A 27,496-nucleotide genomic window follows, 5' to 3' on the forward strand; every position below is an offset into this window, starting at 1 on the left:
CTCAGATGATATGGTTTTTTAAAAACATTTATTTGAACAACTGTTACCATCTGTTCTGCCAATAACTTTACAGTGCATACAGGCCCAGTGCAGAGACACATTAAAGAACATTCAGTGTTAAATGTGACTCAGTTTTAGCAAGCGCTGTGTCTGTTAAATGACCATAAAATAAAGGAAGGAAATACTGCAGAAACGAGAACAAGAAAAGGTATTTATAGGAGTTGTTTCCGGGTTCAAAAGTTTTAATGCCTTACGCTACCATGAGTAATTGAGCAGGCAGAACTTATATTCACACAATGTCCTTATTAAACTTACTAAGATACAGCTTTGACATCTGGTTCCTTCTGAGCAACTGAACATTGCGCTCCCCTCTAGTTGGAATATCCTAAGTATAGCAAACTTGCCGATAAGCCCTTTTTAGTGCTTAAAAAAGACACAGAAGACCAGCATACCTAGTATAACTTGACTACATACCTCCTTGCACAAGTTATCTAGTCCAGAATTCCCTGCTTTAACCTGACACCACTGTTAAATATTTGGTCAAAGTGACAATACTTTTTATGATTTTTTGTGTGTTGACTCAGAGAAAGGATAAATTAAAAAACATTACGAGAAGTTGTTATGCAGGATGTAGGACTTGTCTCCTAGTGTGACCCACTTCCTTTTCCTCCTAATCAAAAGCTAAACAACCGTAAATCAAAACTAGCTGTTATTTTAAATGTAACTGAACCCTGCCAGACATCCAGAGTGCTGATATTCCTTCCCAATCTCCCCACTCCAGATCTTAAAAAAAAAAATTCCACAACAAACATGCAATTACCAGATTTGATTCAATCTCACTTTTCTGAAAGTTTACTTTAAGCAATTAAAAATCATAAGTGTGTGTGGGAGGCTCAGTCAGCTTCCTAAAGAAGGGTGCATCCGGAAATGGTGTACCAGATTATTAATACAGATACACACCAGTTTTAACATGTTGCAAGTAATTGCACAAACTGACATCTGCCAATCTAAATGCACAGACATCACTATTGCATACAACAACTGCACACACAAATGTAAGCACTGCTGTGTGCACAATCAGAACAATCTGAGTTTAATAGTTGGTGTCAGATATTGTTAAGGGGAACTTGTCTGGGAAAAGGAATAATAAGACTTTCACTCTTCATTTCTAGGCAATTAGTCTCACATACCAGAGCTTCTACTACAACCACGTATATATTTCAGACATGTGAAACCTTATCATACAATGCTTGGTCAGAATGTCTTTACAAGGAACATCTTGACAATGTTCTAAAAAATTCTAGCAGCTCCAGGTAGCTTTCACTGATCTTTCCATCGGAGCAGATGTTCATTCCTATGGGGAGAGAGGAGTGAGCTGAGAGTTTGACCTAGGAGAGGAAAACGTTAGTTAGATGCACAAGTGGATCCAGCAGGAGAAAAGGTACCCATTTTACAAGAGCCTTCAAAAGAGAAAAACAGGGGTATAGTTTGAGGTTGCCAGCTCCCGTGGAGCTGCCTACCCATGCCTCCCATGCTGCTGTCAGGAAGGCTCCCCACTGCTTAAAAGCCAGCTTCTCGCTAGGGATGTTAGATATCGCGTAATTGAATTGTCGTGTAACCTAATGAAATCTTAGTGGTCACACAACTATTCGATAGTCTAGTGGGACGGGCAGCCAGTGTGCTCCGACCCTACTCCCAGGGAGCCCCCCTGCCATACCTCGCTGCTGCCTTTGTATCAGAGGCAATATGGCAGAGGCGGGAGCTGATTTGCAAAGGAGCTAGTTTAAAATCCAGCTTCCCACACAGACTGACTGCCTACCACCCCGTGCTGCTGCCTGATACAAAGGCAGCAGTGTGGGGGGGTAGCAGCCTCTGTCCACAGCAGTCCCAGCCTCGCCGCAGACAGAGGCCGCTACATGGTATGCAGAACAGCCTCTGTCCACGAGGAAATCAGACTTCCCCCATGGATGGGGTTACTGCCACGGACAAGCTCGCCGTGGACAGAGGCCCCTTCACGGCAGTCTTTCCTGTCTCCCCCAAGTGCTGCTGCCTTTGACATACCTTTTAAGTTGGCTCCCCTCAACACTGGCTCCTGCCACCCCTTCCCTCATCGCTGCTTCTGTAAGCCAGTTGAAAGCCAGTTCCCCGCGTGTATTGGCTCCAACCTGTCCCTCTCACCCTCTGTGTTGCTGCTTCTCTATCAGAGGCAGCAGCGAGGGGGTGGGGGAAGGCAAATGATCCCAGTGTTTGTGGGGAGCTGGCTTTTAAGCCATCTCCTCACAGGCACTGGCTCCCACTCCCCCCACCCTTGCTACCTCTGATACAGAGACAGTGGGGGGGAGGAAATGTGTGTAGTCTACCAGATTAACCGATAATACCGGGCTTATCAGTTAATCATGTAGTCGTCTATATGAGGACTGGCTCCCCTTGAGCATCAGCTCCTACCTACTCCCCCCATATAACTGTGAAGGTTAACTAATAAACTCAGGCTCATCAGTTAATCGTTTAAATGTGTACACTAACACATTCCTACTTGTAACCAAGCTTGCCTCCTCATGTGAATTTAATAATTATATGCTATAACGTAAATCTTGGAAATGTGGTGCAATGGTGTCTGGTGCTAAGGTAATAAGATGATCCTGAAGGAAAATGTTCTTGCTTTCCATAATGAAATCTGATTTGAGCAGCTCTCAGTGTTAAAGGTGAATTGCAAAACAAATCAACTTTTGCTTTTGCCGTTTACAGCTTCTTTATAATGTATACCAATAGCCTCAACACTTTTTATTTTTTTTTAATATTTAAAAGTTTCTTTTCTTATTATTTTCTTAATCAGATTGATCAGTTTCTGACATGCCACTTTTCTTTGGAGGCCTCTGGCAACCTTTATGGACAAGATGCATAATGTCACAAGAGTCCATCACCTGATCTGTGGGTCTTACTCAACATACCCTTTTCTGCTCTTGAGGTCTGGAAGATCTGCACCTCACATTACACTGTCTTGTCATATCATGAAGCAAAATGCAGGACAATGTAGCACTTTAAAGACTAACAAGATGGTTTATTAGATGATGAGCTTTCGTGGGCCAGACCCACTTCCTCAGATCAAATAGTGGAAGAAAGTAGTCACAACCATATATACCAAAGGATACAATTAAAAAAAATGAACAAATATGAAAAGGACAAATCACATTGCAGAACAGAAGGGGGATGCGGGGGGGTGGGAAGGGGGAGGAAGGAAGGAAGGTAAGTGTCTGTGAATTGCTGATATTAAAGGTAGGGAGAGTGGGATGTTTGTGAGTTAATGGTATTACAGGTGATAATTGGGGAAACTGTCTTGGTAATGGGTGAGAAAGTTCAAAGACTTGTTAAGTCCTTGTTGGCAAGTGTCGAATTTTAACATGAATGACAGTTCAGAGGATTCCCTTTCAAGTGCAGATGTAAAAGGTCTTTGTAGCAGAATGCAGGTGGCTAAGTCATTTAGAGAGTGTCCTTTCTGGTTAAAGTGGCAAGAAACTGTTTTCTCTTTGTGATCTTGTCTGATATCTGTTTTGTGGGCATTAATCCTTTGGCGAAGTGTCTGAGATGTTTGTCCAATGTACATAGCAGACGGACACTTTCGGCACATGATAGCGTAGATTATATTTCTGGATGCGCAGGAATATGTGTTCTTGATCTTATAACTCACTTGGTTAGGTCCAATAATGGTATCAGCAGAATGAATATGTGGACAAAGCTGGCAACGGGGTTTGTTGCAAGGGAAGGTACCAGGGTTGGTATTAGTGTGGTATGTCCTGTGGTGGTTGGTAAGAATCATCTTGAGGTTAGGTGGTTGTCTATAGGAGACTATGGGTCTGTCTCCAGAGCCTCTTTGAGTATGGTATCCTGTTCCAATATAGGCTGTAGTTTATTGATAATGTGTTGGACAGGTTTAAGTTGGGGGTTGTAGGTGATGACAAGTGGTGTTCTATTGTTGGTTTTCTTGGGTCTGTCTTGAAGTAGATGGTTTCTAGGTATTCGTCTGGCTCTTTCAATTTGCTTTTTTGTTTCTCTGGGTGGGTAGTTGAGATTTATAAATGCTTGGTAGAGATCCTGAAGCTTCTGGTCTCTGTCAGTGGGGTTAGAGCAGATGCGGTTGTATCGAAGGGCTTGGCTATAGACGATGGATCGTGTGGTGTGTTCTGGATGGGAGCTGGATGCATGTAGGTAACTGTATGAGTCGGTGGGTTTTCTGTAGAGAGTGGTGTCTAATTTTCCATTGTTGATTTGTACGGTGGTGTCCAGGAAGTGGATCTCTCGTGTAGAATGGTCCAGGCTGAGGTTGATGGTGGGGTGTAGGTTGTTGAAATCTCTGTGGAATATCTCCAGTGTTTCTTGGCCATGTGTCCAGATCATAAAGATGTCATCGATGTACCGTAGGTAGAGGAGGGGTGAAAGGGGACGGGAGTTGAGGAAACGTTGTTCTAGGTCAGCCATAAAGATGTTAGCATACTGTGGGGCCATGCGTGTACCCATGGCTGTGCCGCTGATCTGGAGGTATAAGTTGTTCTCAAACCGGAAATAATTGTGGGTGAGAACAAAGTTACATAGGTCTGCTATCAGGTTGGCAGTAGTGTCCTCTGGGATAGTGTTTCTAATTGCTTGTAATCCGTCTTCATGTGGGATGTTGGTATATAGAGCTTCTACATCCATGGTGGCAAGGATGGTATTATTGGGGAGGTTATCGATGTTTTGTAGTTTCCTTAGGAATTCAGTAGTGTCTCGGAGATAGCTGGGGGTATTGGTTACGAAGGGTTTGAGAAGAGTGTCTACATAGCTGGATAGACCAGTAGTGAGCGTGCCAATACCAGAGATGATGGGACGTCCGGGGTGCCCAGGTTTATGGATCTTGGGAAGTAGATAGAACAATCCTGGTCGGGGGTCAGAAGGTGATCATTCACCAGTTTATCATATCATGTTCACAGTCCTCTAAAGAGCACCAAAGTAACACAGAACTACAAAGAGAATGGGATATAAAGATAGCAGAAGAGAGACAAGTAGCAAAATCAGGACTGTAACGTTTTCCAGCGTGTGTGTGAGAAGGAAGAGGGTTAAGGCTGAAAACCTGCTACTAAAAAGCCCACTGTTATCTATCATAAAGAAGAGGTAAAAAGCCTTGTTTTGTTTAGCCTAGTTGTTCCCTTTTTAACTGTTTTACATTCTTCTTCCCCCCCTCCATTAGAAAGGAATAAAGAACACAGCCCATTCACAGCTCTTAATCACTTTATTTTTATCTCTGGTCAGTATCCTCTCTCTACAGGAGTGGAATTCAAAGAGGGAACTTGCCCTGTATGTAGTTAAAATGTTGTTAGTTCTCTCCCTTCCATGTCAGAAATAAATTTACATTCTTTCACAATGGTAAGCATACTGCCTGCTTTGGGATATTTGGGGGGAGGGGGGAGGGGGAAGAAGGAAAGGGAAAGGAAAAGGAAATGCAGCAGGTTTGCAGTTTATATGCAGACAGAATTTACACTAAATACATATGGCAGACAAATGCAGCATCCTTCATAGCAGCTATCATCAGAACAGAGATAACTTGTTGCCATTAATAGATTTTAAAAATACACAAAATTTTAAATTCATTGTAACCATTTGCCCAGAATTACATTGAAGATAGCCAATGTCAATGCAGAACCTTTTTTAGACAATTTAGCGTGGAATTTCAGAGTCAATCCTGGGTTAGCATCTGTGTTAGCATCTTTGCAGGAAGAGATACAAAGAAACTGTGGGTCATCCTACAAATGAGCAAGATATGGAAAGGCAACTGTGTTCTGGAATACCACACTTTCAAGCAGTGGTATTCTGCCGTTTCCAGTAACAGAATCTGTCCATGCCCCTCCCCCTTTCCCTTAACTGTACAACCAAGGCAGCTTCTGCAGTAGCAGAGCATGGGCAGAAGGCAGAGAAGGTGGCAAAGAGGAATTCTAGCTGGGGTTGGAACAGGTCTAGGTATGGAAAGGACATGGGGCAGAATAGAGCTGCAGGTGGGGGCAGAGTTGGTCTGGGTATGGAGAGAAAGGCAGAGCTGAGGCAGAACTCAGAATTGCTGGGGGTGGGGAGAAACAAGAGGCAGAGTGGAGTTGGTCAGAGCTGCTCTAGAATCAGAAAGTAAATGGGGGTGGAGCTGAGCCTGAACGGTGTTAGGTGAGGATCGAAGTTGGGTGAGGAGCAAGGCCGGAGGTGTGGCACTCTCTCCCTGACCCTTAGTTGTCATGCCCAATACTTTGGGGATCATTATGGTTAGGCCTACACTAGCCCTGCCTTGTAATTACAAGTTTCTTGCAACTGTTAACATTGGCACAGCTCCACTCATGGAAGTAACAGTGGGAGAGCTGTAGACAAGGCTCCAGATGAGCTATCATGTTTTAAATACTGTCATCTAAATCTACTTAAAACAGAGCCTTTAAGAAATTACTTCCTGTTAGCAACTCCCTCCCTACATTAGAACTGCCACTTTTGCTACCACTAGTTGGCTTGTCTTCATTGCAACTGTTAGCTCAAATTAGCACACTCAGATTAGACCTAGCTCACGTGGCATAATGCCCACACTCCACTCATGCTATGCAGAATGATGGGATTAGTAATTCTTGTAACTCCAGCTGCTGCACCTCCACTGCATGACCAGTTCCAGGGTCATCTCCTGATTTTCAACACAAGATTGGCCAGCAGGCTCAAGCTTAAAGCACCACCTCAGGTGACCTAAAGACTTTTGAATGTGGAATGAAGTTGTAGCAGCATTCCGAGTTACACCTCAACTAACACTGCAGCAAATAGGGTTGCCAGGTGTCTGGTTTTGAACTGGACAGTCCAGTATGAGAGCTTTCTGTTCAGGAAGTAAATTGAGGAAATATAAATGTCCGGTATTTTCTAAATAAGATGTTATGTAGATTGTGATGTAATATTAAGTGTGTCTGATATTTTTGATGAAACCATCTGGCCACCTAGCAGCAAAGACTAGCCTGCAGAAGTTGAGGAAGTGTTAGCAACAATAGAGCACTTTGTCAGACAAAGCCCAGTGCAAACAAATCTTTGGGGCAAAAGGATCTGGTTGTAAGTTCCAAATCTTAGACATTTTCTTCATTCCTTTCTGACCTGATCCTTGTTTCTAGCCAACAAATTCATTGTTAAGCAATCAACTGCAGATCTTGCCTCAGAAAAAGATTCAGTAAAACTCCTGTCAGCTCTCTTTCAGTGACTTCCAGTGTGGGAAGTCTGACTAACTGCTTTTCGATCTGGAGAAAACCAATGGGCCAAAGGAATCTCTAGTCTCAAGTTCTTCAGTCCCTTGGGGGGAGGAGATGCAATTCCCAGCTAGAAAAAAAATCCTGCCTAGAATGCAGAACTCGGGGAGGAAACTCTGTTTTCCAGAGCAGAGCCTGAAAACTGGGCTCTGAGTGGTAGTGATGTTGTTTGTTCTCTTGTGCCACCAAGGGGAGCTAGCAAGCCATAAAGAGATAAAGTCATGGGGGGAGAGGGGAGTCCTGGTACACCACATCTAAGCCTGGGACAAAGGCAGGAAACCTATCCGTATGGGATTTACAGTAGAGGTACCACCCATGCAGAATTAAGACTCTGCATCCTGTTATCAATCTGCTGAGCCTCCTTCCTCCTCTCGGTTGCACTTGATTTGTGTCACTGTTCTAACTAAATTATCCTTTACAAGAAGGTTGTTTGGAACTAAGCCCATAAACTGATGATCCATGAAAAACCATTAGTATCATTTCAGCTTCATAAACTGTTTAGCGCAACAGCCTAACAATCAGAACTGAAAGGGCTCCAGTTCACATGAAACAAATAATAATGTTACATTTCTGATTAAGAAAAATCCTTTGTCCTTCCAAACATGTTCATATTTGACTATGCAGTGCAGAATATTTTCTCCAGGAGTACAATGTCTATTGCAACCTCATGCTCTGTGTCCATATCAGCTCTATCCAAAAGAGCCAGCTTTAACCAAACAACCTAAAGAGATAGGATGTTCAGATCAGTTAGAAAAAAAAATACTAAGGCATCATGAAAAAGAGAATTCTAAACTGCAATTTTTTGCTTCTCAAACAATAATTGAAGCATTTTGTTAGTTTTGCTTATGATTCATACATCACACACCAGTGTAACATTTAATCACATCCATGCTGAACAGTTGTGTCCCAGCAGCACGGAATTGCATCAGAAGTCCCTCAGGAAAGTGCTGGTGGAAAACAGGCATGCTTCTGGCAGCAGAAAATGTTAGGATGTGCTAAAATGCACACCGTTCAATCTTTACACCCAGTTATTGCTACATTTCCATTGATAACATAAGTCCAATAATCCTTCTCCTCTTGAAGAGAATGCAGAATTCCCAAATACATCAACAGCAGCAAGATTAGACCCTCTTTTAGTGCTCTGACTTAACTCTGGGTCTTGTTTTTATTCTACCACTACAAACAAAAATCATGACGACTACCACAAAATGACCCATCTCGAATACAGAGATGATATACAAAGAAATTCAGTTCATACTTTGTTGCACTTACAGACCACATGCAAATGGTATATCCCAAGTACCCTTTATTGGTGAGTTTTTAAACTTAACTCTGGACTTCATTGTGGTTTTAAGCAAGATTTTTAGCTCACTGTCTCCACTTATCAGATTTACCTCAAACAACACGAACAAAGCGATCAGATTCACTAATAAATTAATTCATAGCACCAAAAAGCTTCTTATAAAATTTCATTATACATTACTGCCAAAGATCAAGCTGCATATTTATGACAACTTCCAAGTACTTTTCAAAAAAGACATGGGAGGGAAGGAAGGACTGGTAAAGGGAATGGAGATGAAGACTGGAAGTCATGATGAGATTTATATTCTATTCCCAGCTCTGCCACTCTCATATGTAAGTCAAACTCTAAGGATCTACTCTAGGGATGTGAACAGGTAACCAGTTACCTTAATGGGTGATGTTTACTGCGTAACATTAACCATTACCCTGGAGCATCACCCACCTGCAGACCACCCCGGATGGACGGCTGCTCCAGCCTCACGGGGCTGCTGGCTCTCAGCCTGCGCAGGCTGGGAGTCAGCAGCCTCATGCTTCCCCTTCACCCCCCACTGCCACTTCCCCCATGCCCAGGACGAGGTTGCCAACTCCCAGCCCAGGGAGCAGCTCCCATTTAATCGGTTAACTGGTTAAACTTAATATTTAAGCAATTAACTAATAAAATGGGATTTTTACATCCCTAGTTTACACAGAGACAAAAACAATTTTGGGTGACATGGGTCAGCTGACTCAATCTCTAAGGAATGAAGCTCTGGGTCTGAAACATCTCTATGTAGACATTCAGGTGTAGGCTCTGAGTCCATAAGAAGCTGGAGGTCCCAGAACTTGAGCTCCAGCCCTAGCCCAAACATTTACACAGTGATTTTTAGCCCCAAAGAGCAGTTCCTTTCTGCCTCAAACTTCAATGGCTCAGTTTTGCAACATTTGTGAAGTAGAGTTTTCCTACCTGCCTATATCATAGGGGTACTCCGTGGCTCAATTTGATAGCTGGTTAGTAAATGGTGGTCTTCCATTGAAATTTTTCATTTCCAGGAGAAATTTGAATGCAAAAATACCTTTGCCTTGGTAATGCTGACACTTTGTCTCCTAGGAATTGTTCAGTCTCATGTTCCCTAATTGTGCTACATCTCTTATGGTGCATGTCCTTAGGGAAGAAAAGAAATTTGTATGTAGAGCCCCTACCCATGAGGCATTATGGAAGATGCAGCCTGCCCCACACAGCAGAAGGGGAAAACAAATGAGGCAAATGAACTCACACAAGGTACTGCATCAGCAAATCCAAATAATATTTTGGTTTTCAGCTAAAATATTTTGACTAAAAACAAAAATAAAAACAGATCAATCAGTGCTTTCCAAAGTACACAAACACTTTTCATGAAAAAGTGTATTTAGTCAAACACATTTTCTATTGAAAAACAATTTTGATGGCAAATTTCTGACCAGCCTGAGTTCAACATTTTTAAAGCATTTTTAAATTATCATCTGGAAAGAACTATAGAAGTTCAAATTATTATTACAATGACCAATTTTTTATCAGTTGAGGAGAAAAATATTTATTTTTTAAAATAATGATAGAGATGTATTGAAGTAACATTTCATAACAATTCTTTGAGCCGTAGAAAATCTGTAGCTTGAAAGCAGCTGATTTTATGCCACAATCTTGCAACAGACTCCCTCTGGGGAGACCCTTACTCCACATTTCATTTGTGAGATTGTGACCTTATTTATTTAATCTCTTTGAAAACCCAGATAAATGAAGAATACTTTTCAATGCAGATTGTCTATACCTCATGGCAAACAATTTTACACTGCAACATTATGTATACTTTGAGATTGTTAACATATGAAAAAGGAAGTATAATCAGTTCTATTACTGTATACTGTGACCTGCCCTATGCAAATTTCATATTTTACATATACACAAGAACGTAGCAAAGTTGCTCTGTCTTAAGATTTTAATTTATTGCTAGTAGCTAGTCATCTCCAAACATCTTGTGATCTCCATTACATTAACTGGGGAGGAACAACATTAAACTACCCAGTGGAGTGGGGAAAGGGAGAAGCAGAAATTCTGCAATCATCAATTGAGACACTGGCTATTTGAGTAAGGGAAACATGCTAATGAAATAAGTGATATGGATGATGTATGTCTTTACCTCAACAGTTTAGAAGGTCACCTGTACTAGATTTATGCTTCTCTTTCAAAACTACGTACTTCATTTGAACACAAAAGAAACTGCATACATAATTAAATGTTTAGAGTCCCCTGATCAGAGGAACAAACAGAGAGCAAATCAAGAATAACATTAATCAAGTGAAAGAATATTACTTACTGGATGCTTTTGTTTTTTTATAAACAGGAATTATTGGTGACAATAAAACAATTTGCAAACATCTCTCTCTATATAAAAAAGGTTTTCCTGCTGTGTGACGGAATGATCATCAAGACAGAATGACATTTTCAGGAAAGGTGTCTGCAGGGTTTGCACCGTATCACTCCCAAAGACTTCACAGCTAGGAAACTAATAACTCCGACCTTACCAAGTGGAATCTACATTTACTGCCCAAGCACCACAACCAAAGTTGTGACCCAATGGAAAACAAGCGCTAAATATATATGACTGTGATACGAATGCTCCTACTGTGTAGGTTGTGCCATACAATGCAATATGCAATTGCTTCAAAACTGAAATGGTACCCACACAAATGATTGTATCTTATAATTGCCCAAAAGCATTCTACCCCATCACATACTGACAAAAAGAAACCTGACCTCACCTTGCAGCATCAGGAGGTTGAGTATGAAGAGATCTGCTTCTATGAAGCACTGTGTTTTAATAGCCATATCCTGTCATCATGCAATCCCAGTAGCTTTTAGCAGTGCTAGGGTTAGTCAGTAATGGCTTCCCAACAAGGAACAGCAGCACATGCCACTGAGCTACACAAAGGTTTGCTGTCTCTGCCCTGCTCCCAGGTCCACATACCAAATTTTTCTGAGATGGCATTTAGAAACTTACTGAGTTAAACTAAAATCAGTATAAACCACTTGTATACAGACAATGGGTCCTCCTTGCAGGGGCTTTTCACTGGGTAAAAGAAACCTAAATAATGATCTTTGAAAGAGGAATCAGCAATGATAGTCCACATGCAATCAATAGTGAAGAATACAATGATGACTGGTGAATGAGTTTGCATATGTAGGAGGCACAATTACTGCCAACAGCCTAACTCTACAATGAACTGAAAAGACAAGTGGCTTTTTTCATGACTGACAAACATCTAGAAAAATAGAAAAGATAAAAAATATCACACAAAAAATATCAAGATAAAATTATCCAATGCCTTTGTGAAATCCACAAAATTATATGCTTCTGATATTTGTCAAATGTTAGAAAACTACAATACCAAACTTAATGCATTCCACCAGGAAGATGTTTGTGAAGAATATTTGGTGTCCAAAGGTAGGAATGCTCAGCAGACTCTAGAAACAATGATTTGAGAAAGAAGGCTAAAAGTGGCTTGGACATAGAATCATAGAATAGTAGGACTGGAAGGGACCTCGAAAGGTCATCGAGCCCAGTCCCCTGCCCTCATGGCAGGATCAATAGTGTCTAGACCATCCCTGATAGATATCTAACCTACTCTTAAATATCTCCACAGATGGAGATTCCACAACCTCCCTGGGCAATTTATTCCAGTGTTTGACTATCCTGACAGTTAGGAACTTTTTCCTAATGTCCAACCTAAACCTCCCTTGCTGCAGTTTAAGCCCATTGCTTCTTGTTCTATCCCCAGAGGCCAAGATGAACAAGTTTTCTCCCTCCTCCTTATGACACCCTTTTAGATATCTGAAAACTGCTATCATGTCCCCCCTCAATCTTCTCTTTTCTAAACTAAACAAACCTAATTCCTTCAGCCTTCCCTCATAGGTCATGTTCTCTAGACCTTTAATCATTCTCGTTGCTCTTCTCTGGACCCTCTCCAATTTCTCCACATCATTCTTGAAATGCGGTGCCCAGAACTGAACACAATGCTCCAATTGAGGCCTAACCAGCACAGAGTAGAGCGGAAGAATGATGTCTCATGTCTTGCTCACAACACACCTGTTAATGCATCCCAGAATCATGTTTGCTTTCTTTGCAACGGAGTCACACTGCTGACTCATATTCAACTTGTGGTCCACTATAACCCCTAGATCCCTTTCTGCCATACTCCTTCCCAGACAGTTGCTTCCCATTCTGTATGTATGAAACTGATTGTTCCTTCCCAAGTGGAGCACTTTATTAAACTTCATCCTATTTACCTCAGACCATTTCTCCAATTTGTCCAGGTCATTTTGAATTATAACCCTATCCTGCAGATTAGTCGCAACCCTTCCCAGCTTGGTATCATCTACAAACTTAGTAAGTGTACTTTCTATACCAATATCTAAATTGTTGATGAAGATATTTAACAGAGCCGGTCCCAAAACAGACCCCTGTGGAACCCCACTTGTTATACCTTTCCAGCAGGCTTGTGAACCATTAATAACTACTCTCTGACATGTTGCCTGGATATCAAAATATATTATTGCTAGACAAGCCCAAGACTAGATATCACCTGGAGGAAGATGGAAAAGATGAGGACAACTGATAACATACAAAAAATGAGAAAAATGCCACTGTCGTCGAAACAGACTGTAATGGAGCGAAAAATAAGGCACCAGACAGATAGAGATGGAAAGACTGAGTCCCTTCAAATGTCACAAGGCATGAGAGCAGCCAATTAAAATAAAATAATTTCCTCGTCTGCACTAAGATTTCAGACTTTAGTTAGACTGCTATACCTACCAGCCCTAAGAAAGAAGATGGACGACATTTCATTTTGACATCACAAACGGGTAGTGTTTGCCTCCTTGCTCAATCAAGAAAGAGCCTTGTCCAAGGAGTCCCTAGCAGAGCAACCAAGGGGGGATCCAGCCTAAGTATTTCCAAAGAGTCCATTAGTAGAACTGAGCACGAAATGAAGGAGAACCAAGCCAAAGGAATCAAACTGAGTCCACACTCCAGCTGAACACCAACACAAGGTAGGAAAGTCTGATGAGCCCAGCACAACATGCAATATCACATTCTGAAGATCTGGATAATCCACTGTCTCTTATTTTCCCATTCCAAAAGGACGGAGCTCAGAAGAGAACCATTTCTGCTCCCTGACCCTCTCAGGAAGAGAGGAGGGTTTGAATAGACAGTGCCTCTTAAATATCATGCAAATTTTACAAGTTTGACAACAGTGCCATTTGATTCCTTTTTCATATAAAAATAAAGGTTGAACCACCCAAATCTGGGACTCTGTGGTCCAACAACATCCCTGATCCAGCAAGAGCCCCAGGAGCAGGAGCTGGGCCAGCAGTGACTAGGCAGGGGACTCCCGGCATCAGCGGGGCCAGGAAGCATTAGAGGTGTCAAGTGAACAGAGAGCCTCTGGCAGCGGTGACCAGAGGTTGGGAACCACTGATTTAACTACACAAGGGAAACAATGAAACTCACTATTCAGAAAGCAATGCTAAATGCACAAACTAAACCTTTTTTACTAATATACTTTTAGTCTGAGTTGTAACTTATAATTACACGCTCTGAACACATTTTTCAGAGAAAACAGGATTTCTAAGTTGTCTGTGTCTACCAAAAAGAAAATTGCAAATAATGTTAAGGAAAAAATATCTACCAAATGCAAAAACCTCAAATATCACTGCAAGAGACAAAAAGCGGCTGGTTCTATATAACCTGCTACCATGGGAGTGAAGAGATGGGTTAAAATACAATTTTGTTCTCTCCTCCATTAGAGAAACCAAAAAAAATAAACTACAGTGTTTCTGGTGAACAAGGTTACCCCTCTTCAAACAGGAAAATGAAATGCCATTAAGGAAATGATCCTAGATCTTCACACACAGACCGCAAGTAATATAGAGCATTCTCTCAGATGCAGCAACTGATCACCATATGTGGGCCTGAGAAGGAATTACCTCCCCTCCAAGTCAGATGGGCAGTGACTACGGTGGGGGAGGGAGGGTCATCACCTTCCTGGGCAGCATGCCTGTGGGTGTGGCTCTCTTGCCAGGATTATCTGGCTATATCACACTCAATCATTTCTCTGCCATTGCAGGACCCTTAGGCACTCGTACACCTTGGTCTCTCTGGGGCTGCCAACTTTCTACTGACATGAAACCAAACACCCCTGACCCACCCATCCATGCCCCTGCCCCTTCTCTGAGGCCCCAACCCCACTCACTCCATCCTCTGCTCCCTCTGTCACTCACTCTCCTCACCCTCATTCACTTTCACCAGGCTAGCTTAGGGGGCTGGAGTGGAGGACGAGACACAGGCTCCAGATGGGGACAGAGGGCCAGAAATGAGTTCAGAGTGTGGGAGGAGGCTGCAGGCTGAGACGGTCGGTGGGGATGCATGAGGGGGACAGGGCTCTGTCTGGGGTTGCAGGCTCTGGGGTGGAGCGAGTGACGAAAGGTTTGCTGTGTGTGGGGGGGGCGAGACTCTGGGATGGGGCTAAAGGGTTCAGAGTACACAAGAGGGATCTGGACTGGGATATGGGGTTGGAGTGTGGGGAATAAGAACTCTGGCTGGGGGGCAGGGAATGTGGGGTTTGGGGTTCAGGAGAGTGCTCTGGCCTGAGATCAAAGGCTCAGAGGGCAAGAGGAGAATCAGGGTCATAGGGTTGGGCTGCAGGAAATCAGGAGTGCAGGCTCTGGCCAGCACTCACCTATCCTGCGGCTCTCATTGGCTGCAGTTCTCAACTAATGGGAGTTGCAGGGGCAGCACTTAGATGGCGGCAACGTGCAGACTGTGAAGCCCTCAGCGGGCCCTGAGCCTAGGAGCTGAGGGGGAAGAGGACCATGCTGGTTTTTTCTTGGGAACCACACATCATGGAAGCTAGCAGGGAGCCTTCCGGCGCTGCTGTGCAGCACCACCAACCAGACAGTCAACAGCCCAGTCAGCAGTGCCAGGATCACTTTTTGACCAGGTTTTCTGGTTGAAAACCACTCACCTGGCATCCTAGGTCCCCCTTAATCACTTCTTTCGCTAGGGCACATAGTCTAGTCCCACAATGTCCAACCAGTTCCGAAGCAGTAGCCACTATAGTGCTACTGATATAGAGAACTAGCCACACTCAACCGGCCAAATAGCCACATGTGGCTAGTGGTTAGTGTGTTCAACACCGCAGGCTAGTCTCTAGTGGGTTCTAATACCTTGGTCTAATTTTGGTTGTTGGGTTTTGTGTGTAAGTGCTGCTGACGGCCTGTGATATACAGGATGTTGCACTTGATGATCTGGTGGTCCTTTCTGGCCTTGCTCTCTAAAACTGGAACTTTAAAACCAAACTTTAAGAACCATGACAAAGAACATGGCACAATGACAGCAATACCTTGAGTTACCACACAAAAGTAACCCGGCATTTTCTTGGAGAGGCTGACCTTTATTCTAGCCCATAATCAGCTGACGTGTAGAGGTCACACACTTAATTTATGGGAAAGACGTACACTGATCACACTATTGTATGAGCACTCTCTGCTGGCCTATTATTAGACATGCCTGAATGGCATCCTCAAGGGTACCCTCACCAAGGCCAAACAAAGTGCTGCAGCATTTGTTGCAGCTAGTTTAGTGGAGAGAAATAAAAAAGCAGAAGCCTGTAAAATAACAGTTTATCACATGATCTTGTTTCTGAAAAAGTGACATTACTAGCAAAAATAGAAAAGAAGAAGGGGAGAGGGTAAAAACAGAGAAATTAACTTGCTGCACAATTTACAAAAACATTTCTCCCTAACAATTTTTACGTATTTTACATAAAATGTGATTGAAAACACCTATCAATATGTCCCATATGCTTCTGTTACAACTCCAATATATGTTGTACTTTCATAGGTTGTTCATCTAATCATAGAGCTCTTTTCTTAATCCTGTTTCCTAAACTAGAAAACACAAACAAGCAATCAAATAAAATGTCATTTTGAAAACACATTTTTCAATCTCCTGCTTTTATGTAAGAATTGATCCCACACTTTAAATCTGCCCTAGTAGACTGAACTAATACATGTAATTATCTTTGTTATTCTCAGTCTGCAACACCGATCCCTAATTATTCAGAATAAACTGCAGTGATCTCTAGTTCAAGTGTATTTTAACATTTAAACAGTATTCAATTCAGGTATTACAGAGGCATTCCCTTGGGTTCCCAGAGAATTTTGCTTTTGCTAATTTAAAACAGGCTTGTATACTGGAATGTACAGGACTGCCAATAGTCTTGCAGCGAGGCAATGCAAGTAAGAGTTATGTACTGTGAATATCACGTAAACCTGTCTTCAAATCAAAGAATTATCTCCATGCAAAATAAATTTAAGTACTTAATTATCAACGCTCTTAATTTTACACAGTTCCAAGTTAAGCCAAAAACCACATCAAATCCCATCCTTCTAAAGAGGTTGTCAGACATAAAATAAAATAATAAATACAATCTGAAGGCTGGTGCTCAGTTAAAGCATTTTTAAGTCTGCTTATTTTTCAACTCTCTTTTGTCATTCTGTTTTCACCATCATCTGGCAGCCATCATCTGCCACCTTCGCTGCAACCCAAAGAGAAGGTAAAAGGGAGTTTCCCAGAAACTGAAATCCTGATCAGAGCTGTTAAACAGTTTTCATTCAAACCATTTCACAATTTCTTTCCTTAGTTCCAAAACAAGCATTGTCTATATAACCCTCCATTTTATTCTAAATTTGTCAGGTGCTCTTTGAAAAGACGCAAAATAAAAGTTTCAGGTTTCGGTTTTATGGACAAAACTTCAAAGGCTTTTAAAGAAAATAGCTGAGAAAAATTAAAGCTTTTTTCATGGGAACAAAGCCATTTCTTTACCTGCTCTACTCCTGACCCTAAAATCACCTACTACCTTCCAGGATCAGTCCATGTGTAAATCAATGTTGCTCAGCTAAACATCCCACTGCTATTATGTTTGGAAAACTCTTCTTTAAGGTTTTAAATGCCATTTCACATGCGTTGCAGCCATGTTAAGAAACTACTTAACAGAGGAACTTAAAGAGACTGAAAAAGTCCTCTCACGTTATAATATATATCTTCAGGTTAGGAGCACATGCTGCATTTTACACAGCAGTTCTCTAAAAGAACATATCTCCTACCAATAAGAAAGCTAGGGAACCATTATGCAAAATGAAAGAACACTCCACAAAAGGAAGAATTCGAATGCTTCATTTTAAACAGAAAGAATGCTAAATATTTTGGTGTTCAAATATTCTAGAGCAGGACTACTTAACATGAGGCTCACAGCTCATTTATTTGTGGCTTGAGGTGCAGTTTGGACTTATGAAGAGCTCAACATGTGGCCGGTGGGCAGAGCCAAAACAAAAAAGTAGTCAATATAATGTTTTCCTATTGATATGTGTTTTAGTAATTAAATTCTTGGACTGTCATTGCTCCTTAAAAGTGCTGTCATATGGGTGGAAATCAAGTAAATATTGCATTTTATTAATATCAGCAGAACTGACTTAAATGGTGCCCTTCTTTTGTGTAGTCTTGCCTTAATCTGATATTCATGCCCGTCAGTATGAAAGAAGCTATTTGCATATATATGCAACCACACTTAAGCTGCAGCCCTTGATATGTGCTGAAAGTATCATTGTGGCCCCCAGAGCTTCCGAAGTTGAGTAGCCCTGTTCTAGAGCTTAGCAAAATCCCTTGTGGCTAGCAAGCCATCAGCTGCAGTAATGTGCTGCTACACCAGGGAACAAAGTTCAGTTCTCTATCTTGTACTTATGCCACCTCAGAGGGAGTACGCTTAGCCTTTCTTGTTGATGGAGGAAATAGAGACCTTCTCCCCATATCGCTTTAGGGCGGATGAAAAAAGTGGTATTGAGTGGCTCTGGAGGGATTCAAAACAGAAAGAAGAAACATAAGTATAATAAAATATCTGGGATTCTCTGTGGGAGGAAAGGGCCCCCATTTTATCAAGCATCATTTAATTTACCTTCAAATTGTTGCTTTTTTCCAAGTTCAGTTTTGTCACAAACTAAACAACAGAAGCTACAGCACCAACAGTTCAAAGCTCTCCACACTTTCCTAGCAATATGCCTCAACCAATGCTACAGGCATCCCCATAGGAGATTAATTGGTTCATCCTCAATTGTGTTCCCTGCTAATCAGTGACAACTGTAATGGTGTCTCTGCAACAGACGCGCCCGTAGATTAAGATCACTAACTTTGTTTCACACAGTGTCTTGCACGATAAAAAGTCTCAGAGGACTGCTCCTTGTCTCACACAGGACAGGGCAGCTATCCATTAATTTGGGGTACTAGGGAAATGGGATTAAATTACAAAGTGACCTACAAGCAAAAGATTGCATGTCCCACTATTTCTACAAATCCCCTATAAAATTGCTCTTAAAAAAAAAAGAAGGGTTTGACATCCAATGCTTTCTGTATGACTACAGAGCAATATTAACAGCCTACTGAAAACTCGCAAGAAACTAGTCTCTTGACACAGTCTTCCCCTCTCATGCCCGCGTGCTACAATTACAACAAAGCCTTTCAGTAAAGAAGCCAGGAAAAGCTCAGCAATATTCAGATATTTGCCATTAAGATTTTCACATTTATAAAATGTACTGTGATTGCTTGAGATAAACGTTACGTTTAGGCATGTTAAAAATAGTATTTATCATGGACTTGGCAAAGTCCATGATAAATAACATTTGCCTGTAGGGGTCACATTTTCAAAGGGTTTTATCACAAAAGTTGGCTATTATATATGCAAACCAAGCATTTGCGTGCATAAATATGGATGGCCTCAGGCACAATGTGTACATCCTCTTTGAAATGGTGATAATTGAAGATCCACATTCAACGCTCAGGAAATATTTTTTCCTCCTAATATGAAAAGCAATTAAAATAGTAATCGCTCGCCAAGTTTCAGTTTTACAACAATCAAGGCCCCGGTCCTGCAAATTATGCCCATGGAGGGCTTCACTGAATTCAGCACTCAGCAAGTAGGCATTTATAATAACTTTAAAAGTTATTATACAGCCAAAACTCTATGACCTTTACTATAAAGACATGAAAAGTTATTTTCATTTCATATATCATAGGGCAAACCTTATGTAACATACCTGTCTAATGTCACACATAAAAAGCTGCTAAGCAGCAAAATAATACATGCTTAATCTGATAAATTTTGTAAGAAATAATCCAGTCTCTCAAAATGTCCCAAAAATCCCGAGTACCAAGCCAGTGTTACTTTAATAAAAATAAAAATTGAAATACTTTGCTGTAATATCCCACTTGACAATAGCCTCATTAGCAACTTCATTTACTATTTATCATACTAATATTCCTTCCAATTTATCCTTACCACAATGATTGGGAACAGAATCCATCTGTTCTGCTATTATCCAGTTGCCACTGAATGAAATTAATAAACAAAGATTGCAAACATTTCAGTATTTGCGATTGCTTTATCCGTTCAAAATTTTGTGTTTTCCCCTTCTGATTGAGCTGCTTTAGTAGAATCCAATTTATCCTTACCACAATGATTGGGAACAGAATCCATCTGTCTTGTTATTATCCGGTTGCCACTGAATGAAATTAATAAATAAAGATTGCAAACGTTTCAATATTTGCTATTGCTTTTTCATTTCAAAACTTTGTGTTTTCCCCTTCTGATTTAGCTGCTTTACTAGAATCAATGTAAAGCCTTAAATGTTTCTTTAGAAAAGCAATACTTCTCTGAACAAAGGTCAAAATGGAAGATTTGAAACTGCTTAAGAGAGGTGTGGCTGCTGAAACCTGACATAGCTGCGTCACAGAGATTTAACTTTGGCAAACACAGTTTCCTGAATTCAAACAAATCTTAGACAGGGCTATCTTTTGTTCCAGCAATAACCAATTATTGCACTGACTTACATTCAAGGTCACTAACAGAAAAAAGAAACTTACACCATTACTTTTTAACTTCAAATAATATATATTTAAAGACTCCACACTGAACAAGCGTTGCTCCTGTTTAATCACAAGGGAACCAGAATTAACGTATATTTATGACAAGCTTCAGAACAAGAAAAGTAAGACAACAAAAATTCAGACATTCACATTCTTCTTAGCAATCTCTGAGAATTAAATTAGTCTTGCAATAAATGTTTTTCCAGCAAACTCTTGGTATCATCCTGATAACGTAAAATATATATATAAAAAAAAATTTATTTGCACTTAGACAAATCACTTACAACTTTCTTTTCTTATATTATTAGAGCAATAGTTAAACCAGATACTTTAAGATTATGTTCCCGAGAAAGATTTATGAATTATCTATTGAGAACTTTATAGTCTTCGGTATCAGTAAGAATTACTGCATACATTTTAAAGATGTAAGGTTTTCTTATTGTTTGTTCAAAAAAGGGAATAAAGTCAAGAACATGTTATAAATTATCAACATTCTACTTAAAAACAGAACAAACTACATGCTTCCAGTTGAGAATATTTAGCTGTAAATGTATACCAGGATTTAAAGCAAATAGAGTCACAATGTGCAACTCCCCCTCCAAGATTCAGCAGTTAGTTCTCTTCACAAGTAAAAACTTACTATTGTCATGATAGTAGATTTATTCTACTTCATGGAAAATAAATGAAGAAACAAGAGTATCCAGTTTTAATAGAAGATGTTTTAAACAAAATAAATATTTCAGAAGGGATGTAAACCTCACACTTCGACGTTTTAAACAATCTTTAGCTATTAGGAAGCAGGCCATTACCCCATAGCTGCCTACCTTGTGGGGGGAGGGAGCTGCACCTTTTATGTCAATCAGTCATTTATGTCAATCCAGTATTAGCCAATATTGGAGACAGGATATTGGACTAGATGGAAAATAGGTATGATTTCATATGGTAATTCCCATGTTCCTGTGTAAAGGATCATCAACCACAAGGAAAATTAAGCAATTTTTCTCTGGCTAACAAAGTGTTTCCTGAACAATTGTTCAGAACCAATAGCATCCAACATACTTAATTCCTCTGTGTGTTCTTAATTTTATTGCAGTAATTGGATGCCATATTAACCAAAAGTGAATAATGGCCGCAAATAATATGGTTGTGTAATACTTCATTCACTTCTACAGGACAAATAAAAATACAGCATGCTGTTTTGGTTTGTTATTTGCTGCATATTAGGGCATAAAGTAAAATATAATATATATCCATACAATAGTACTTTTGCTAAAGATAGTGTTGATTATATTCCAGTGATAATTAAAAAAAGATTTTAAAAAATACTAATAATGATGCCGTATTTATCCAATTCACCCATCAACAGATCACATGGAGTAGAGATTTGCAGAAAGCAGTCTAGATTGAAGAAAATAAAACAACATTTTAAATATAAAGTGCTTCTATGTTATTATTCTTGCAATCATATTTTTTCCAGAAAACCTTGATATATCCTGATAAAAGTAAAATAGATATATAAAAAGGATTTTTTCTTTGAACTTAAATCACTTAAACTTTCTATTGTTGCATTATACTGAAGCAATTGCTCAACCAGAGTATGTTCCTAAGATGTATCATATTATATCAATTTCTAATTCCCACAATACCTTGCAAATAGTAATAAGGTATTACTACAGCTTTCATGGCTTTTCCAACACAGATTATCTGAACATATTTTTAAACACTTGAATATCTCTCTCTCCATATATATATATAAGGTTTGCCTGCCGCGCAACAGAATGACATCATCAGCGTATTGAAATTAGAATCTCAGTGTCTCACTTACTTGTGCTTCAACCAGAATCAACTCTGAAACTCAGAGCTCTCTGTAGATCCATCTGTAACATGTAGTATGTGAGCAATAGACCACATTAACAGTTTTTTTCTATACAGCTTTGTTTGTTCACTTTTCTATATAATCAGTGCAAGATTAATAGGTTCTCTGGCCATCAAGTGGCGAGCGCAGCAAGCATAGGACACCCCCCCCCCCCTAGAACGTACTTATTTGCAAAATATTGTTTTCCTTTTTCAAGTTGGGTTAATCCTCACACCAAAAAAGTATAAAATTCTCCTTAAGAAAGTACTTAGTGTCATTGAAACAGGTTGAAATTATCAACAGATCTTTCTGTGCTCACACACATTTATATGATCATTTCATAACTGAATATTGCACACGCACACAAATCTCTAATTGATATTATCATCATAGAAAAATCTGGGTCACTGACTTTTCCATCATGGGCTAACATGAATGATAGGTTGGTTTTTTTTTTGGGGGGGGGGGTTGTTTTTAAATATACACAGATGTTGATCTTTATTGTTCATGAACTGCATGTGACTTGTAAAAGAGATTCTGGATTTTAGGACTAGAGATGACTGATTTAAAAAAAATTCTGCACACAAAATTCTTACTCAATCTTTTTTAAAAAGTATTAATAGAGTGATACACTGATAGCAGAAACAGAATTTTTTCTGTTTTTAATTTATTTTCATGTACTACAAAATATTACTACCTTTATATTTTGTTCCCTAAACATTATTAAATGTATTTATCTAAATACAACACTTTTTCTGGCCACAGTAGAACTGACTCCTTTCTCTAAATTTCACAATGCTAAAGGATTTCTTGACACATAGCACAGACTTCACAGCTGTACAATGGACAGAAAACAAAAGCCATCCAATGGCACTGTTTCCGCAACTAGATTCATTATGCTTCCATTTCAATTCCTCACTACAAGATACCATGAGAACAGGAACTTAACAGGATTTTTAAGGGTACTGAAAATGTACAATGGATAATGAGAATAATCAGAGTTACTTTAAAAAGAATGATGGTTCTGTAAGAAAAGCATAATTGCAGACTAGATCAGACCAGTGGCTCATCTATAATATTTCTGACAGAGGAAACAGCTCTTTCAGAAGAAGGTGCAATGAATCCAGCAACAGGCCTTTATCGATTAATCTGGCCTCTGGAACTTTTTCTCCCAGCCCCAATCACTAGAATATTGCTTATGCCCTGAAGTAGTTTTCTATAACGACTCTCAATATTTTTGTTATTCCGAAAAATGTCTAATCCACATTTGAATCCTACTGAGAGTTTTGGACTCAATGACATCCTGTAGCAATGAGTTTCACTGTCTAAATATGCTCTCTGTAAACAAAAAAAACAAAAACAAAAAAGGGTCTTTTCTTTTATGGAGTCTGAATTTACCATCTTTCAGTTTTCAATATTCCTTATTCTTGTTTTACAAAAGATGAAAAATGTATGACCTACTGTACCTTCTCTACATCATCCATTATTTTAAAACACACTTTAATCAAATCTCTTCTTCTTTTTAAAGCAAAGGGTCCTGATTTTTTCATTTGATATGCATATGAATTGTTCCATACATAATCGTTGTTGTTGTCTACCTTGAACCTTCCCTATTTATATGCTAAATTCTTTCTTAAATAAGGAGAGCAGAACCAAAAAGAGTATGCCAGAGGAAGCTGTAACCTGGATTTGCATAATGGGGTAGCAATATTTTCCATATTTTGTTCTATTACATTCTTTGTATCATCGTGTTTGCTTTTTTCACCTACTGCTGTATTCTAAGCAGAACTGACCACAAGGCTATCCAAGTGTCCTTCCCCTCTCCTCATGCTCACAATTTAAGTTAATGGTATAAATCGGTCAGATTATTTCTTCCAACCTGAACTACATCTCATATCATCATGCTGTCCCATTTACCTAGCCTGGTTAGGATCCCATGAAGTTATTTACAATGAACTCTGATTTTGATTAAATTACTTAACTGTCATTTGCAACTTTTACCACTTCACTGTGCATCACCTTTTCCAGTACACACACATTAAGCAGCCCCATTTCTAGTACAGAATCTTATGGCAGCCTGCTGCTAAAGTCTCATAATGGTGAAATGACCACTTACTTGTATACATGTTTGACTGACACTTAATAACTCTAATCCATTTGACTCCTAATTACCTGGAATTCTTTGAACAGGTCACTCACTGATAGCGAACAGAAGAAAAGAGCTTGATATAATTTATCTGGACTTTAAAAAAAGCTGTCACAAAAGGCTTCTAAACAAACTAATACATTAGCAGAGATAATTTTTGTTGCAGAAGCTGTGTTTATTACACTACATCACATGAAATTCCAGGCATTTTACATTTCTCTAATTTGCCAGGCAGAAGAGGCTGACAGATCTACTTCCACAGATCACCCAACTTGTTTAAAGTAACTAGTACAACATTTGCAGTTCTGTTATAAAAGTAGCTGATTTTAATGAATAATTGCACATTTTTACTACAAGTGATAGCTCAGCACTTTCATTCTTAATTCCTACAAAACTCTTATTTGCATAACTATCTGCACAGGTATCATTATATTACCAATATCATGTCTATTACCAGAAAAGGGCAGGGCAGGTAGTAGGGATAACTTTGCCAGGCTCTGAGATGTGGACTGATGCAAAGAAAGTATTGAGATACTTCTTATCTTCCTCAATTGCACCCTCTGCCATTGGTGGATTAGTGGGGACACACACACACACACACACACACTTCCTGCTGCTAATAAATATTATTTAAATATATTCAATTATTTGCCCTTCAAATCCATTGCAGCCTTCTTAATTGCCTTCTTGTATATTATCTACAGTAGTTTATACTCCTTTCTATTTGCTTCACTAGGATGAATTTCCTTTTTCAAATGGATATCTGTTTGGCTCAAACCTTGTCATTTAGCCACAATGGTTTACTTCTTGCCTTCCTGCTTCCTTTTTGTTTAGAAGTCTGCATGCCTTCTGAGACTATTATTGTTTCCTTAAATTACATCCGTGCCAAATCTAACAATCTTAAGGATCATGATTTTTTTGTTTGTTTTTGGCATGAGACGTTATGACTAACTTATTTTTTAAAATCATTGTTCTGAAGTTTAGTACCACCACACTAGCTTTTGGTACTTTTCTCCACTCCTAAGATATTGAATTTAATTATCATGTAGTCATTATTATTTAAAGGTGTTTTTGAAGCAACTCTTGCACACTGCTTATAGTTAAGCCAAGAATAATTCTCTCTTGCACTCTATAACAAAACATAATCAAGAAACAATGTTATTGGTCAACTATTAAATGTCCTGCTGTTCACGAGAGAGCCACATATCGCATTGGTAAAAACTAACATCCATCACTTAATTTCCTTTGACTAGTATAAGCATTTGCAAAACATAGTTTCAAACAACACTAATCGATTTTAACTGTAAATAAATGGAAAAAAGACACCCACCATTCAAAAAAGTTAATCAAAGTTTAAAATCTAAATCAAAGGTTAACATGTCTAAAGGCACTAAAATAGTTAAAAACAATACAGAAAAAACAACAGTTCTGTATGTTTAGTGCACATAAAGGACAGGCAATCAAGGCTGAAGAAACTTGTCAATGCATGTTGTCTAGCAGATCTTTAAAGATTACTAAGTTAAGTGCTACTGATTCTGGCATTAGCCATCTTCACAGAACAGCTTCTAAAAATAATTACTAGCTCATTCATCAAGACATCTAAAAAGCAAATGAAAACTTAGATTGCTTCAATCAGTGAAACAGCCAGGGAAACAAAAAAAAGCATGAAGTAATGAGGGGTGGGGGAAAGGAGGAAGTATCAAGCATAAAACTCTACATTTCATAATTAAAGAGAATCAGCATAAGGTGATCCACATTCATTTGCAGGAGGCATGAAAACAGAGGTGTACCAGTTCCTTTACTTAGAATTCTGATAGCTTCTGTCCCAGCAGTTGGGCAGGGGGTAATCAACTCCTTTGTCTCAGCCTAAGCAGAAGATATTCCATAGTCTACCTGGTTGTTAGTCAATCATTACAATAGCTTCTAACATACTAAAAACCAGAATGTTAATTGGAAGGGACCTCAAGAGGTCATCGAGTCCGGTCCCCTGCCCTCACGCCAGGACCCAGTACCGTCTACACAATTCCTGATAGATGCGTATCTAACCTGCTCTTAAATAGTTCCAGAGATGGAGATTCTACAACCTCCCTAGGCAATTTATTCCATTGTTTAACCATCCTGATAGTTAGGAAGTTTTTCCTAATGTCCAACCTAAACCTCCCTTGCTGCAGTTTAAGCCCATTGCTTCTTGTCCTATCCTCAGAGGTCAAGGAGAACAATTTTTCTCCCTCCTCCTTGTGACACCCATACCTGAAAACCGCTATCCATGCCTTGGGAAGGAACAAGCCTCGGAACAACAGATATGTGAGTTGCACATGTTTAATTAGAATCAATCAGGGAATTTTCTTTATTTTTGGGTTTCTTGAACTCCTTCCTGGGCTCTCAAAGGGATTTTTGTATTTGGGTAGTGGCAGCATGCGTGTGTGCGCGTGAGAAAGAGAAAATATTGTTTATGATTTTGGGCAATGATTAAAATGTTTAAAAGATTACATCTAAATAGCAAAGATTTGAATAGTTTTATTTTAAACCTTAAGCCTCATACAAGAATGCAGAGAAATTAAATGTTAATAAATTGAGTGACCACAGTTTTTTTTAATGATAAACATACAAATAGAAAATGTAGAGTTACAGGTTAAATTTTACGCTTTTAGACTAACTACCTCCCTACTGAGAATGCATTTAAGGTTGCTCTTAAAATATAAACTATACCACATTCATAAATAACACACACAATAAAAAGCATACAAATATTCTCCTATAACCAAAGCAAAGCAACAGAGAGAAACACAGGTACACATTTAAGCACTGGGGATGTTAGATATTGGGAAACTGCATAGTGCCCAGGGGCAGGGCTGGCAACCAATGTACTCCTGGTCCCACTCTCAAGGAGCCTGCTCCCACCCCACACTGCTGCCTCTGTATCAGCTGC

At 39.6% G+C, this 27,496-nt stretch overlaps 1 protein-coding gene across 3 annotated transcripts in view; it reads right to left on the reverse strand.

Annotated features, from left to right (window-relative positions):
• The window catches only part of EML4 (EMAP like 4), a 256,343-nt gene that overhangs the window by 163,479 nt on the left and 65,368 nt on the right, over positions 1-27,496 (reverse strand). The window contains exon 1 of one of the 3 annotated variants that reach the window (XM_006133978.4): positions 20,153-20,192. The exons of the other annotated variants lie outside the window; for them this stretch is intronic. Coding sequence (XP_006134040.1) covers positions 20,153-20,177 — 25 coding nt within the window. The 5' untranslated portion in view covers positions 20,178-20,192. Of the gene's footprint in view, positions 1-20,152; positions 20,193-27,496 lie in introns of those variants that run through there. 3 annotated transcript variants of the gene reach the window in all.

The sequence above is a fragment of the Pelodiscus sinensis genome, chromosome 3 (assembly GCF_049634645.1).
Source record: "Pelodiscus sinensis isolate JC-2024 chromosome 3, ASM4963464v1, whole genome shotgun sequence".
Taxonomy (NCBI): domain Eukaryota; kingdom Metazoa; phylum Chordata; order Testudines; family Trionychidae; genus Pelodiscus; species Pelodiscus sinensis.